This window comes from Tachypleus tridentatus, chromosome 13 (genome assembly GCF_004210375.1).
Source record: "Tachypleus tridentatus isolate NWPU-2018 chromosome 13, ASM421037v1, whole genome shotgun sequence".
Lineage (NCBI taxonomy): Eukaryota > Metazoa > Arthropoda > Merostomata > Xiphosura > Limulidae > Tachypleus > Tachypleus tridentatus.
Window position 1 is genome coordinate 215449778 of NC_134837.1, and position 16503 is coordinate 215466280.

The window sequence follows — 16503 nt, forward strand, 5'->3', positions numbered from 1 at the left end:
TCAGCAGTTTAGTGTGATCTCCTATCCTTGTAAACTAAAAGAAAATAAAGTACAATTCGCACGTGTGACAAAGATACATGTTTGTTTCAGCCTAAAGGATATTGAAGTTCTGAACCGTTATCACATTCACCGAGAGAAACGACAAATGTCTGTCTTAACACAGTACCAGTGAATTAACAGAAGTCTTCCCTGTAACAGGACACACCTGATAACCAGTTAGCAGATCTGAGTTTCGTGTATACTAGAGAACTGACCAACTCGACATGTAAGTTATTATTGCCAACTTGAATAAACAGTAAACTACAGACATATGAAGAACATTGAGGAAAACAAACTTTCAATAGAAAATCTAAGATTTATGAGTAAAAAGGTCCATAAAGAACTTTTTCAGATGTGGGGATTGCCATCCGTAGGAAAAGCACGAATAAAAAACAACATGAAAACGTGATATTTTATGGGTATGACCCTTTGTTTGCAAACTTATATAATATTTGTAGTGAGAAACAAGACGTCTGTATTAGTATTAGTTGTGGAACTACATGGTTTCTAGAAAAACCGTAGACCAAGAACAGAGAATTAACCATCTTTAAATATTGCATCTTCATGTTCTCTTTTTGTTACAACATTTTTCATGGAACCGAGAAATGATGGTCTCAGACACAAAACCCCAAGAACATCCCCCTCCACGTTTCGACCATATGTAATATCGTTTAATAACTTATAAACAACACACCCGCAGTGTCTGAGAAATTAGATTTTCAATTTTGTTCTCGGTGTGTTTATTGTATGCGACATGTTTGAATGTGAGAAGTTAAATGTTTAATGATATTCCTTCCTATGGGAAATCCTTTCAAGCTTTGGTAAGAATCTTATTCGTGTGACCTACTGCAGTTTGTGCCTTTTCTTGACGAAACAGCATTTCAGTCTGTTTTGTGAACATTAATATATGTGTGACGTCATGTTTATCGCTAGTTGATACAGCAGCATCTAACAATAAATAATCAGTAGTTATCACAAAAATTGACATGTCTCCTTTAAATAAGTTAACTTTGAGAAACATTTCTCTGTAAGTCTAAATTATTTAAAGTACTGTTACGTACAACAAATGCTGCAGGATAATGGAGACCCTAAACAATAGTCAGCGTTAAACTTCTAAATAAGTACAATATACGTGAATGTCATAAAATCTCAGTGTTAATCACAATAATAAACCAGTACAGTACACTAAGCAACAAAAAATTTCAGTTAAACAATGTACATTGATTCATTGTTACCTTTGTTACTTAATGTATTATTCAACAAGTAAGCAATAATATTACTGTGTATACAAGTTTCACTACTTATGAAAAACATACGGTGAAAACATATAAAGATTATAACATTAATTCCTCTATCTGTGTTATGAATCTCGTGGCTAAGGCACTCGACTTCAGTATGATGGTAAATCCAATATTCGTTGATTAAAGAGCAGCCCAAGAGTTGGCGGTGGGTAACGTTTACCAGCTATCGAGTAGCTTTGTGTGAAGTTCAACAAACAAACTTAGTTGCGGGGCTCTCTGGTTATCATATTCGTATAAAATATTTCATAAAGGAAGATAATTATTATATTAAGTATTGTCTGTGATACTTTATAATATTTATGATACGTGAGGTATTTAAAACATTTGTTTTACAATTATACCGCTGTTTTATACCGCTGGCGCCATTCCAGAGTGTGGATATGAAACATCTTCAAGATTGCAATCAGTAATGTAATATAAACTAACTGTATGTCTTTATTATTCATCAAACGTTAATGGTCCTCGATGTTAGCTTTTTGTCCTTTGTCCACAATGATATCAAAACTCGATTCCTTTTTTTTTACGTTTTAACACTGACCTTGACAAGAGCCAACAGGAACAACTATGATGATTCTAGTGCAAAGCTATATCATGTGCTATCTGTGTTCTGTCCACTACGAGAAATCGAACCCGAATTTTATTGCTTTAAAACCACAAATTTCCGTTGACCCATCAGAGTACTTCATTGGGAGAAATAAAATAAATGTATTTTTAAATATGTTGGAATTTTTAATTGGTATCAGAGTAACTGTAGTTGTTATCTTTTTATATATATATATATAAAACCAGCATCCACAGTAACGTAGTTTGTCGCTAGCTTCGTAGTGCAAACTCTTGTTACTAGAATATAGGTTTTACTTCCACACAGATCCGTAGTCACGCATGACGAAACGGGTATTAAAAGAATAAGAAAAAAAGTAGAGTTGAACACTATCAAAAGAGAAGAAATCGAGGCAATTTTAAGAAACGCCATTTTGGACCACCTGAAATAAAGAGCCTTCAGATGGTTACGTGAAAACTACACGAAATTCTACACAAAACAAATAATTGTTGGACTACAGTACATTACATTATTAGCTGACGTTAGTTATCCAAAAGAAAGTAAGCAACCTGGATCACTTAGCTAAGAACTGTACATACCGAAACTTTCATTCTAGCAGCTGTAGGACTGCGTGTTTCATTTGTGACAAATGTTACAAACTTTACCAACTTTAGTTTTGCGGTTATGCTTTACACATGTAATAGGTTTTGTTCACCAAAGAAAGGTTGTGCAAGAGATATAGGCTCAGGCCTCATCTGAAACTGTACGCATATAGAAAACTGTTTGTGATAGGAATGTCTCGTTGTTATAATTACGTCACTTGAGTAGCTTAGACTGTTTAAATGTTTAAAGTGCAAAAATCAATAAGTCACTAATTAAAAATAAAGTACTAATTACCAATAAGTCACTAATTATTAATAACGTAGTACTTACCAACAAATCAGTATTTATAAATAAAGCAGCACTTATCAATAAGTCACTAATTATAAATAAGACAGTACTTATCAATAAGTCAGTAATTACCAATAAGTCACTAATTAAAAATAAAGTAGTAATTACCAATAACTCACTAATTATAAATAACGTAGTACTTACCAACAAGTCAGTATTTATAAATAAAGCAGCACTTATCAATAAGTCACTAATTATAAATAAGACAGTACTTATCAATAAAGTCACTAATTATAAATAAGACAGTACTTATCAATAAACTAGTAATAACCAATAAGTCACTAATTATAAATAACGTAGTACTTACCAACAAATCAGTATTTATAAATAAAGCAGCACTTATCAATAAGTCACTAATTATAAATAAGACAATACTTATCAATAAAGTCACTAATTATAAATAAGACAGTACTTATCAATAAACTAGTAATAACCAATAAGTCACTAATTATAAATAACGTAGTACTTACCAACAAATCAGTATTTGTAAATAATGCTGTACGTTTCAACAAGTCAACAGTCAGTAATTATAATTAAGGCAGTACTTACCAACAAGTCAGTAATTATAATTAAGGCAGTGCTTACCAACAAGTCAGTAATTATAATTAAGGTAGTACTTACCAATAGGTTAATAATTATAATTAAGGCAGTGCTTACCAACAAGTCAGTAATTATAATTAAGGTAGTACTTACCAATAGGTTAATAATTATAATTAAGGCAGTGCTTACCAACAAGTCAGTAATTATAATTAAGGTAGTACTTACCAATAGGTTAATAATTATAATTAAGGCAGTGCTTACCAACAAGTCAGTAATTATAATTAAGGTAGTACTTACCAACAAGTCAGTAATTATAATTAAGGCAGTGCTTACCAACAAGTCAGTAATTATAATTAAGGTAGTACTTACCAATAGGTTAATAATTATAATTAAGGCAGTGCTTACCAACAAGTCAGTAATTATAATTAAGGTAGTACTTACCAACAAGTCAGTAATTATAATTAAGGTAGTACTTACCAACAAGTCAGTAATTATAATTAAGGTAGTACTTACCAACAAGTCAGTAATTATAATTAAGGTAGTGCTTACCAACAAGTCAGTAATTATAATTAAGGTAGTACTTACCAACAAGTCAGTAATTATAATTAAGTCAGTACTTATCAACAAGTCAGTAATTATAATTAAGGTAGTATTACCAACAAGTCAGTAATTATAATTAAGGTAGTATTACCAACAAGTCAGTAATTATAATTAAGGTAGTATTACCAATAGGTCAGTAATTATAAATAAGTCAGTACTTATCAACAAGTCAGTAATTATAATTAAGGTAGTACTTACCAACAAGTCAGTAATTATAATTAAGGCAGTACTTACCAACAAGTCAGTAATTATAATTAAGGCAGTACTTACCAACAAGTCAGTAATTATAATTAAGGTAGTACTTACCAATAGGTCAGTAATTATAATTAAGGTAGTACTTACCAACAAGTCAGTAATTATAATTAAGGTAGTACTTACCAACAAGTCAGTAATTATAATTAAGGCAGTACTTACCAACAAGTCATTAATTATAATTAAGGTAGTACTTACCAATAGGTCAGTAATTATAATTAAGGTAGTACTTACCAATAGGTCAGTAATTATAATTAAGGTAGTACTTACCAATAGGTTAATAATTATAATTAAGGCAGTGCTTACCAACAAGTCAGTAATTATAATTAAGGTAGTGCTTACCAACAAGTCAGTAATTATAATTAAGGTAGTATTACCAATAGGTCAGTAATTATAAATAAGGTAGTGCTTACCAACAAGTCAGTAATTATAAATAAGGTAGTGCTTACCAACAAGTCAGTAATTATAATTAAGGCAGTACTTACCAACAAGTCAGTAATTATAATTAAGGTAGTATTACCAATAGGTCAGTAATTATAATTAAGGCAGTACTTACCAACAAGTCAGTAATTATAATTAAGGTAGTACTTACCAATAGGTCAGTAATTATAATTAAGGTAGTACTTACCAACAAGTCAGTAATTATAATTAAGGTAGTACTTACCAACAAGTCAGTAATTATAATTAAGGTAGTATTACCAATAGGTCAGTAATTATAAATAAGTCAGTACTCATTATATACTTCTCTATAGTGTAGCTTATTTTTTTTAACTTTCGGTCAGATAGCATCTGTTGTATTTTATAAGAACCAGATTCCAGGTATTGTCTACCACTGGCATTACCATCGACACCTGCAGTGATTAATACCAATGGAGCTTAGTTCTTAACAATATGGCTTTCTTCGTAACATTGTGAAACATGATGAAATAAAGTTTTATCAAACAAGTTAGGTTATATAACACTTACAAGCAGTATAAGGTATTAGAGATACACTGCTTTGATTTAGAGAACAGCAAGTTAGATTATGTAACACACAGATAGTATGTCATTTTAAATATGTAGAGTTTCATTAGCTGATAGAATAGGAAGATATATTATATGACACATAAGTAATATAAGACATTGAATATGTACACTCGTTTGACTAAAAGAAAAGCCAGCTGTTTATGTAACACGTAAGTACTATATGTTATTATAGACGTATAGCTTTGACTAAAAGAACAACAAGGTAAGTTATATAACAGACAAATAAAGTTTTAGAGATATATATATCTCCTTTGGCTAAAATAACTGCAAGTTGGTTTATATCACATACAAATAGCATGTACAGCCTCTTTTGGCTTAAACAACTGTATGGAATGTTACATAACACACAAGTAGTATGAGGTATTACAGGATTATTTCACACGTAAGAAGTACTATAAATTATAGAGGTACAGCTCCTATTGCTAAAAGAACAACTTAGATTATATAACACAAAAGTAATATAAGATCTTACAGACGTACAACCTTGGCAAATTTATAACAGCGTGTGAGGCTACTTTACTCACAAGCGTTATATAGTGGTGAAAAGATATAAAAGTTTTGCTACATCAGTCAAGGTAGGTTTATGTAACACACGAGTAGGTATACAGTATTATAGACGTAAATTGTTTCAACCAATCTTTACAGCATGTTTTGATATACTGTAAACGGGTAGTACAGTGATGAAGGTACAAGTCACAACATGCTATTTCATATAAAACTGGTCTGGTTTATTTGCGTGAGAATTTTATAATAACTTTAGCGTATTTTTTCGATATATATTTGTTCCCACTAATTGTCTTACAACTGGAGATAAATAAAAATATTGGCTATTTTTATTGTGTTTTTAACAATTTTTAGTAGTATGCAGTATCTAATGTAGCCTACACCCATCACATCTTATAAGTAGGGAGACAAGCATCTCAGATCTGGAGGGCAGATTAAAGAGAAAAAGTATTTATACTTATCAGTTTTCGACGTTTCTGTAATGATTTTGAGCTATTTTTTAATGATTATTGGCCATTTTTAATCACATTTTTATGATTTTGGTCTTTTTTGTGTTTTCGATGTTTTGCATGTTTCTGAATTCGTTCACCTTTAAGTGGCACAGAACCATCACATATACACTACTTATTTTATACACAAAGAATGCTTTAAACAGAGAAACTGACGAAGAAGAATATACGTGATCACAGAAAGTTTCTAGAAACACACAATCTGCGCTATTTGAAACAATCTATTGAAAAGCGATATTAGTTCTTTACCATTAACATTGTACATTCTTGATAATAAACAATATATTTGTTTATTTCACAGCTTACAAGCAAGACTCCTTTATTACAATCCGTTATTGTACTAAAGAGATTTTGGTTATGGTTTTTCCACTCTTTCATGACATTTAGAATTAGAAACTTGTTTAAAATCAAAGACATTGTATTCATCCATAAGCACTCACGGCTCGTAACAAACACTTGTGTTTTTTTGTGAAACTGACTATATTCGTAAAACGTATGTCATCTTCAAACAGGCACACACAAGAGCATGAGAGTTTCAGCTAGAAATTGATATAAGCCCATTAATCCACCTGAATCTTGTCTCCAATCGCACAGTGACAAGAACAACCAGCATATACTTCTGAAAAACTTTAAAATTTTCGATTACGGAACCACAGATTAAAACCTCATTATTAAAGAAGCCTAAACATTTTCAATAATATGTCTCTCTCTAAATACTATGCCCATCTAGGGTGTTGGTGGCCATAATTTTCAACTGATTCCTGTATCATGTTGCTATAGTGGTAATCTGAGTTCCTTGGTAACTGTTGATAGTTTTTTTCCTTGGATATTTGCTGTCATAATAATGTTTTCAATCTCTCCTTTCTCATGATATGTGTTATGAAACTCCTTTATCTTTTCAGTATCATCTGAAGATTTTAAAGTGTTACATACCTCCCACCAACCATCAACCATGAAGGTGTTATATGTCACAGAGTGTCATTTCATTGTATAGGTTGAACAGATCTGGTGAAAACACACTTTCTTGTCTAACCCCTCATTGTATCTTGGTGTATTCACTCATTTTATTTTCTATTCTCACAGTTACTGTTTCTTCCCATTATAGAGTTCTGATTTTTCGGAGGTCTTTCCATTCGTGCCGTCCCCTAGTGCAACAGCGGTAAGTCTTTGGATTTATAATGGTAAAATCAAGGGTTTGATTCCTCTCGGTGGATACAGCTGATAACTTGATGTGGCTTTGTTATCAGAAAACTTCCACGTTCATCCATGTCTAAATTTTGTAATATTTCAAAACGTTTTTCATGTTGCACTTTATCAAAAGCTTTTTTCATAATTAGTAAAGATAAACAAACATCATTTTATTCTTGGACTGCTCGTTCTGAGAGTTATGAAACTGGTTCTATTCACACTATTGATAATAAAATATGTTATATCTTTTCAACCGGTTTTCTTCTAGATCCGACATTAGCCTTCATTCGTTTCAATGATCACCTAACACCAAATAATAAGATCAACTCTCCATGTTGTTAATGGATTAATCAATTCCGGATTCTCAGTGTTTTGATTTTTTTAAGATGTTGTGTTTGTTCTTATATTTAATTAAACTTTTCTTCAAAACGGTTTCTTTTCATAATGTTATCACATTTGTGCTGCAAGTTTTATCAGAAACACCGTTACGTTGTTACCGTTTAAATCTGTTCGTTATTAACTTTCGATTAAATAACTATGTCATTCGCTTAATATCTCATGCCGTGGACTATCAGAACACCGTGGACTAGCTTTTTTCAGTTTTTTTGCTGATGCTGGTATTTGAAACTATTCCGAAACGTTTGTAATTAAAAATATTTTTTTAAGATTTATCATTATCTTAGATTAACACTTCTTGAGTGAGGACAGCTATTTAAGTCACTGGATAGAAAATCTTCTAGACATGTGGGTTTGAAACAAAGTAAATTTTATAATCAATAACAATGTTCCCACTATTGTTCACTTTACTATTAAACAATAAAAGGTTTTATGCTCTATCGAACAGGATAGTAGCCGTTTCTTGATAGACATTCTGCAATGGCTGAAAACCAGATGACTAATGCTCTCATTTCCTTTGGCAATGTTCAGCCAGTTTTGGTACATCCTACTCCATGTTACTGGCTCTCTAACCAAAATAACACGTCATAAAAGTATATTATGGCGGTACTTGAATTTCCGTAATTATATCCCAGATATATTACCCTTTAACAGCTGTTTTTAACTTCAAGAAACCTAACCATGGATAGGTATCTCTCGATACGCTAGCTTCTAACAGCTGTTCCCAACCAAGAGGGCCTAAACTATGAATAGGTATCAGTGCGTTTTTCCACATTATATAAACACAAGTGAAGTCAAAAACGATCCAGTTTAGAAAAGTCGACTGAAATTATTGCAGGAAAGAAACCTTAACCTCAGTTGAGCTCGAGCAGATGATGCGTTACTGTGTGACTTTATGTGTAAGTGTACCACTGAAAGTTTTGATATTTAGGTAGAATTTTGGAAAACAACTTATATTTGTTTAAACCGCTATAGTCTGCAAAATTTCTGGAAAACATTATATTATTATGCTACAAAATGCTTACTTTAAATATTTACACAAGTTACTTGAATTTTAACTTTTAAACATAGCAGAAAGATAAACTTTAAATTATTCTCAATTTAAACTTTTAAGTGTTTGAATTATCACCTTGTCAACAACACAAGATATGTTTATTGGAATCACGTCTTATGTTCCAGACGATGATTACAAAATAAGGTGCGCCGACGTCAGAATATGTTTTTTTTACTTTTAACTATCATTCTTCTAGTTTTAGTCCAGCGCCGAAAAATATCTATCCCGATTACCACTTATTAATTTTACTTCATATTATCGTCGTGCGCACTGGTTACTTACCTTTAACTGGCTTTAGTTAGTGGCGGCTAGTATAGATGTTGAACGTTTTAGGTTTGGCGCATACAAACCTGACCATAACATTAAATTATACTTAAATTTCAGTGATGTCGAGAAACCCACTTGTTGAGAAATTTATATGCAAAAACGGCTCGTTTGGGTTGAGAAAATGCAAAATATTTTCTCAACCCAAACGAGCCGTTTTTGCATATAAATTTATACTTAAATTTGTTTGATATCTAAGATTTGTAAAAGAGTATATCCTCGCCGTCGTATTAATCCAACTATACAGATATCTATCTACCTCTATATTATAAGATACATTATACTTTTAATTAGAACGGCATGGTTAGGTGGTTAAGGTACTTGACCCGTAATCCAAGGGTCACACCAACTATCGTCCCCCTGTCAGCTGTTATAATGCGACGGTCAATCACACTCGTTGTTGGTAAAAGAGGAACCCAAGCGTAGGTGGTGGGTGGTGATAGCTATCTGCCTTCACTTTAGTCTTACACTGCTAAACTATGGGAAAACTAACGGAGATAGCCCTCGCGCAAAATTCACAAACAAACAAACTCTTTTTAATGTGTAGTAAATTATAGTATTTCTTTGTATTGATTATAATTGTTCAAATGCACCACTTTTCACACACACATACACAAATTCTGGAAATACCTAATTCTTTCAATTTTTCCATAGTTACTATTGTGTCCGCTCGTATACAGGGCACTGGAGGCACCAGAAGATAGTGATGCAGTTATCAAAGAACGTTTAGAAGGTAGGTCTGTATGTTTTCAAAGACAAATATAAATATTTATAATGGTTTAGATATACAGTAATCTAATTTCTAACTATGTTTGTTTCATTTTCTAATTGTTACTGTACTGAGTGCTGTACTTCAATGGTTATGTTTGTTTCTAACCACAAACTTACACAATTGGTTATCTGTGTTCCTTTCATTACAGTTATTGAAAACCATACTTTAGAGTTGCAATCCCTAAGACACATCGCTGGGCAGGATTTGGGCCTAATTTAATAAAGAGACATTCCCTGCAAACAACTGATAAAACTTATTGACTCTTAATAATAGGTGTTAGTTGTTCTAGTAGTAAAACTTTTTATTGAAACATCACATCTTCAGTAAAGCTAAAAGAATAGTTATAGCTTTAAACAGAAGCTGATTATGACGCATATAAAAACTGTATAACATTCTATGAACTAGACGAGAGAGATTAGGCTATTCTACCCTATCTTCCCCATCCAGTGTATCAGTTGGAAGTCTGAGATCTCACAGAACTTAAACTAAGCTACGCCTCTCGTAGCGGCACAGTACAGATTGTCTATTGTGATACTTTGTGTTTAACATCACATAAACAGAAGGTAAATGAGTTGTGATAATAAAACAAAAGAAACAGCAAAAAATATTACAGCGATATTTAAACAGTAAAAACATCTACAGATATTCTAAACTCCAAAGAACTACACTATTAGTTAAAATTATTTACTGATAAAACGCTTAATAAAATCAGTCTTTCGGTATTCAGATCCCTCTGTTGGTGTTTATAAAATTATAAAAATACTTAATTGAAAATATTACATTGTGCTACAGACTTATTTGTTTTCCACAAACAGCTTTGGACTGTACCAACACTACGTGCTACAACATAAAAACTGATGAAGATGATTTAGTGTCGTGGTATGAATATATAAACTCCTCATGTCTTCGTTATGGAATGACACCAGCCAAACCGTCAGACGAAGAAACAGCAAAGTTCCTAATGGACTTGGCCAACAGGACGATAACGAATAACAACTCAGTATGGCTTGGTCTGTCTCAAGAAGAGACAGTAAATTCGTCAGCTTTTAGTAATCTTTGGCGTGAGTCCCAACCACAAACAGTAGAACGTGGAGTGGTCAGAATGAGCAATGAAGACGGTTTCAGATGGGAAATAGCCGATCCGGAAACCAATGGTTGGACGCTCTGCGAAATTCCCAAAGGTATTATCTCCTGATATACTTAAGGTATCTTTACGTGGTCCGAGTGGAAACAGACCTGATAACATACTTAGATAATTCTATACAGTCTTTTAGAGTAATTCATTGTTTCATTAATACTTTTGTTGCATACTGTATTGTTCTAACTTACACTGTTAGTTTTATACATGAGTTTTACGTACCCGTACTATTTACATTGTGTTCGTAACTTAAAAGTACGACCAGTCCAACAACGGCAATTTGTTAGTTCATTGTTATTTTAGAGTTCATGGTTCACGTGAGAAAAAGAAACTTAGAACTGTATCTCAGAGAACCTGTTAACCTGAAGATGACCTAAGAAGGTCGAAGTTCTTCTCTGCTCTTTTAGTAAAAGTGTTAATACTCAAACCAGCCGTCCTGATATACGTTTTTACTTCGAGTGGGTTTCTCGTCATTACGAATTACTTTATAATGAACTGAATCAAAACTGTTTGTTATTACCTGTTACTACAGTTTAGGTTTGATGGTCCCGAAATCATTATTAATTACAGAATTTTATTAAACGTAATTTAATTATTGTGGCAATTACTCGAACATGGATTAAAATAATTCATTTTATTTATCTATTTATTTTAATATATTACAGCCAAACTTACGTACTGCGTCAACGGCACATGTTATACTCTATATCCAACAAGAATCCAGGGTGAAAACGCCGTTCATAAATTCTGTGAACTTGCAGGGAAGACGATCGCTGTACCACAAACCCCTGAACTGGCTAAAGAGTTGGCTTTGTTTTTTTCTAAGTGTCCGTTACAGATAAGGACCGGGATTTATTTGAACGATACAATTCTACTGGACATCAACCAAATTGTAATCGGTTGTCGTGATGAGTGGCCTTTCAAGGAAGGAAATTTTAGCATCTATCAGACGTGTGTTATGTTAAAATCAGGTGAACTTTACCCAGGATACTGTGCTGAAAAGTTTCAGTATCCTCTGTGCGAGGGTCCATCCTCAGGTAAGAGTTAGGTTGAATGATTCGATTTCTAAAAGTATTGCTATTCTAATGGCATAAGTTACTTCGACTTATATTAAAACCAATCACTACTTATGACTTTATAGTTTTAATTAAACATCGTATCGTGATAATTATTGAATTTATTTTAAATCTCATTCAAGCAGGACAAATTTTTCGAAAAGGCTTGTTACTTGATTGTTCCTTACGTTTCAATCAATATATGTACGTGAAACTGAAGTAAAATTACATAAAAAAGTATGCTTTATACAACTAAACGAAAGGGTGCGTGATAAAACTGCTGAAAAGAAAAGTGATAGGATAAAAGTGTAAATGAATATACAAAATACGAAACAAATAATAATAAAATTAAATATATTATAAGAAGTCTGTTTTGGTATCAACAAAAGAAAGTCACCAACAACACCTTTCTCTTAATTGTCCCTCTAGTGTTCCAAATAAGTCGCGTAAAAATAGAATTTCAGATATACAAACTACCTGCAGTTTACTTGATTTTTATCACAAAGTTAGATTGATGCTAAAACAAGTAAATAGACAACTGACTGTTTAACTGAAGTGCTCGTAAAAAAATAGTTCAGGTTTTAAACTATATCACATCAGGCTATCTGTTTAGTCCACCGAGAGGAATCGAACCCCTGGTTTTAGGGTTTTTAATCCGTAGACTTACCCCTGTACCAGCGGGGGGACACAATGTTCTCTTGTATATTTCGGAGCTGGCTAAATGTAAAACTATAGACCAGATATAACAATTGATTATCCATTGCAGGTCCAAGTATTATCACATTTACAGAAGACAAACTTGTTGTATATGCTTACGATGATGACGACGACGACGATGACGATAGCAGTGACAGCGATGAGGATGATGATGATGATGATGATGATGATGATGACTAAGATGGAGAAAATAGCAAAATATTCAAATAATTTGATAAATATTTTTATACGTATATACTCTGTGTTATAAAGACATTAAGGTGGTGATTATAATTTTCTATATTTTAGGACGAACATTACAATAAAGTTAAATATTAAGCAGTTATAAAATAAAAAAAACAACGTTGCTTCATGAAATTCGAAGCACTTATTTCACAAAACATTTTAGTCTTATTTGTTAGAAATAGCATGAGAGTAGAGTTTTGTTAATAGTAAACACGATTTATTTGGATATTTGTTTCATTTGTCTTTTTTTTTTCATCTAATTTAATAATTCTAATTTCCAGCCAACGTATTTTTAATGTTGAAATTGGAAATTTCATGTTTTGATGTAATATTACAAAATGTAATAATGACATCTTGCATGATAAATATATATTTAGTTTTCCATGTATTTATTTTTACAACGTTTTATGCATGCCAGTCATGTAATCGCTGAAGTTCACGTTCATACTTTAATCTGGAGACAATAAACTATCAACTGAACGAATAAAAGACGGTTTAAAGACGTCAAAAAAATCTATTTTTCTTCTCTGGAGATATGGAATTAACTGTGAGCTTTTAATGTTGAATAAAAGCATTTTAAAACTCATTATTTTGTACGACAATAATTCTTTGTTTGTTTGTTTTTGAATTTCGCACAAAGCTACTCGAGGGCTATCTGTGCTAGCCGTCCCTAATTTAGTAGTGTAAGACAAGAAGGAAGGCAGCTAGTCATCACCACCCACCGCCAACTCTTGGGCTACTCTTTAACCAACGAATAATGGGATTGACCGTCACATTATAACGCCCCCACGGCTGAAAGGGCGAGCATGTTTAGCGCGACGGAGATGCGAACCCGCGATCCTCAGATTACAAGTTGCACGCCTTAACACGCTTGGCCATGCCGGACCTTGTACGAGAATGAATACCTGGTTTTTTATTTATTTATTATGAATGATTATTTATGTTTTTCACTCGTGAGGCATATTCGTGTTTTAATCGAGATTGTATTAAAGACTTTTTGTGTTTGGTCAAGGAACCACTAAGTTTCAAGGAGCTAAATTACTGTAGTACGAGTTTTTAATCAATTAAATCCCTTTGGTTCTAGTATCACTTAAAGTTTTAATTGTATATCTTACCCCTAACTTTGATAACCTTGCTTTCTTATTTAACATCATTAATTACAGTTTAGCTGTGATTATCTAATCTTCAATCATATTATTTGAATACAAAACAGCAGCATAAAAAACACAATGTGGTGGCACTATCTTTTACTTAGTTTGTATTTTTTGTTTCCACTGGGTACAAAAACGGTTTTCTCTTAATTAAATCAGTTAATCTATAACCTGAAATAATAAGAAAGTTGTTCAAAAGAAAATAATCAATAGAAAAATCACATTAATTATTTGGTATCGATGTACAATTATTGATTAAATAAATTGCTGTTTGTAAATGAAAAGAGCACCAGTGGCACAGCGGTATGCCTGCGGACGTACAATAGTAGAAACCAGGTTTTGATACCCGTGGTGAGCAGAGTACAAATAACCCATTGTGTAGATCAGTGATTAACTTCAAACAAATGAAATCGTTATTATTAAGGTTGAACACAAATGCAATTAGCCCTATCAAACTGGGAAATGTAAGTTATATTAACCATCTACTAGAGTAATTTGTATCCTAACACGGTATTATAGAGATCATAAACAAAGAGAAAACAATTTCATCAAACACCTGTAGAAAGATGTGTAATTCAGAATTTCACCTATCATAACAAACCTCACCAAAAGATATGTATAATAGCAAAATATAACATCAAATTATTATGACTAGCATCTAAAATTTTATATCAGTTCATATTAAATATTAAGTACTTAGATAGTTCTCCTAGTACTATAATAACCTCTGTATGTGGAATGCTGTCGATGAGGATATTGATCAATTACGCTGTGACCTCACCTGAACATGCCACTAGACGGCACTGCACCTCAGCAACAGTAGCTGGTTTAGGGTCGTGGTTAAAAATTTTACAGGTCAGTTCTTCCCAACACTTATAATTGGATTACAAATCTCTTGAGTTTTCTCAGGCCATGGCAATGTTCTGATGTTCTTCTGGTCGAGATAACCTTGTCCAATACATACACTATGGACAGTGGCATTGTCATCCTGAAACAAAAAAGTTATTACCAACTCGTGCCCAAGCATATGCTAAAAATATTGTCTCCGTTTGATGGCTGCAGACAGGGGCGTAGATCCTGGGGAGTTGGGGAGATACATCCCCCCTTCATTTTAGGTGGGCGGTATGGTGCATACAATCATCCCACCTACAGTTTGGTCTGTTGAATTGTTTTATTACATCACAGACCTACAAATTGATGGTTTGTTATTGTGATTCTCGTGTTCTTACCAATCGAATTACATAATTAGGCCTAGATGTAGGTTTTTTCAGTAGCCGAAATGTACATCTTTAATATCGGCGTTCTTCTAAGCTTTTCGATCTAAGCGATAGTTCGTAAGTATCAGTCAGTAGGCCTAAGTATACATGCAAGGCTTGCAAGCACTATCACAGAATATACCTACGTCTTGTACGTAGTGTAAGATTAATTAAAATTTTCATCACAACAGATTGGACAGATCATGAAATTCGAAAATATTACTCCCAAACGTAAACTCCTGTGATCTAGATCTGGTAGGCCATTTGTAGCTTGTAGCTGCATCAATCTTATGTGTATATTGTGTGAATTTCCTACACCATTTGTTCTCATGCATGTCTAGCCGGTTTTATTGTCGAACGCCTTACTCTCCTTAGCTGCCAAAGTCGCTGACCATAGTGTACGTTTAGTGTACAGTTAACAACAGGTTTGAGCCGCTCGGATCCAGACGCGCCCTACATCAACCCCCTCCGATCCCTTTAGTCTGAGCCTCAAATTTACAACAGGGCTCATTAGAGCCATGTTTGTGGCCCTCATTAATCCATGAAATTTCAGATTATCACCGACCTCTAATAAATTGCTGGTGCTTTATGGTAAAGGAACAATATATTCTCTTATCATAGATAGTAAAAATATTGTATTTTCTTGTATAATTAGAACACAAAAGGAGCGATTTCAACGCACAACTAATACCACGACAGAAAGAAAAATCTCAAAATATCAACTTCCAGTGCAAGTGGTTTGATGAGTTCCCATGGCTGCACTTCGACAATTAGACTCAGAAAGTCATATGCTTTCATTGTGCCAAGGTGGAAAATAGAGGACTTTTTACAGGGAAATTGGAGAGGCCAGTGGAGTATACCTTCATATCCACCGGTTTTTGCAACTGGAAAAAGGCAAAACAGAAATTCAACGAACACCAATCCTCCTCTCAGCACAGATTCGTTATATCTCCAGAAGGTTCAC

General features: G+C 33.1%; 1 protein-coding gene across 1 annotated transcript; it reads left to right on the forward strand.

Moving 5' to 3' along the window:
• The first annotated feature begins 8612 nt into the window (after positions 1-8612).
• Positions 8613-13718, forward strand: LOC143238294 (uncharacterized). Its single transcript, XM_076478385.1, has 5 exons — positions 8613-8746; positions 9880-9958; positions 10813-11178; positions 11801-12172; positions 12957-13718. The coding sequence occupies exons 1-5, from the start codon at positions 8720-8722 to the stop codon at positions 13085-13087; spliced, it is 975 nt and encodes a 324-aa protein (XP_076334500.1). The 5' UTR covers positions 8613-8719; the 3' UTR covers positions 13088-13718.
• The last annotated feature ends 2785 nt before the right edge of the window (positions 13719-16503 follow it).

Coding starts and splice junctions, on each gene's coding strand:
- LOC143238294 (XM_076478385.1), top strand. CDS start 8,720: ATGATGCGTTACTGTGTGACTTTATGT. Junction 11,179..11,800: donor GCTCTGCGAAATTCCCAAAG/GTATTATCTCCT, acceptor AATATATTACAG/CCAAACTTACGTACTGCGTC. Junction 12,173..12,956: donor GTGCGAGGGTCCATCCTCAG/GTAAGAGTTAGG, acceptor TATCCATTGCAG/GTCCAAGTATTATCACATTT.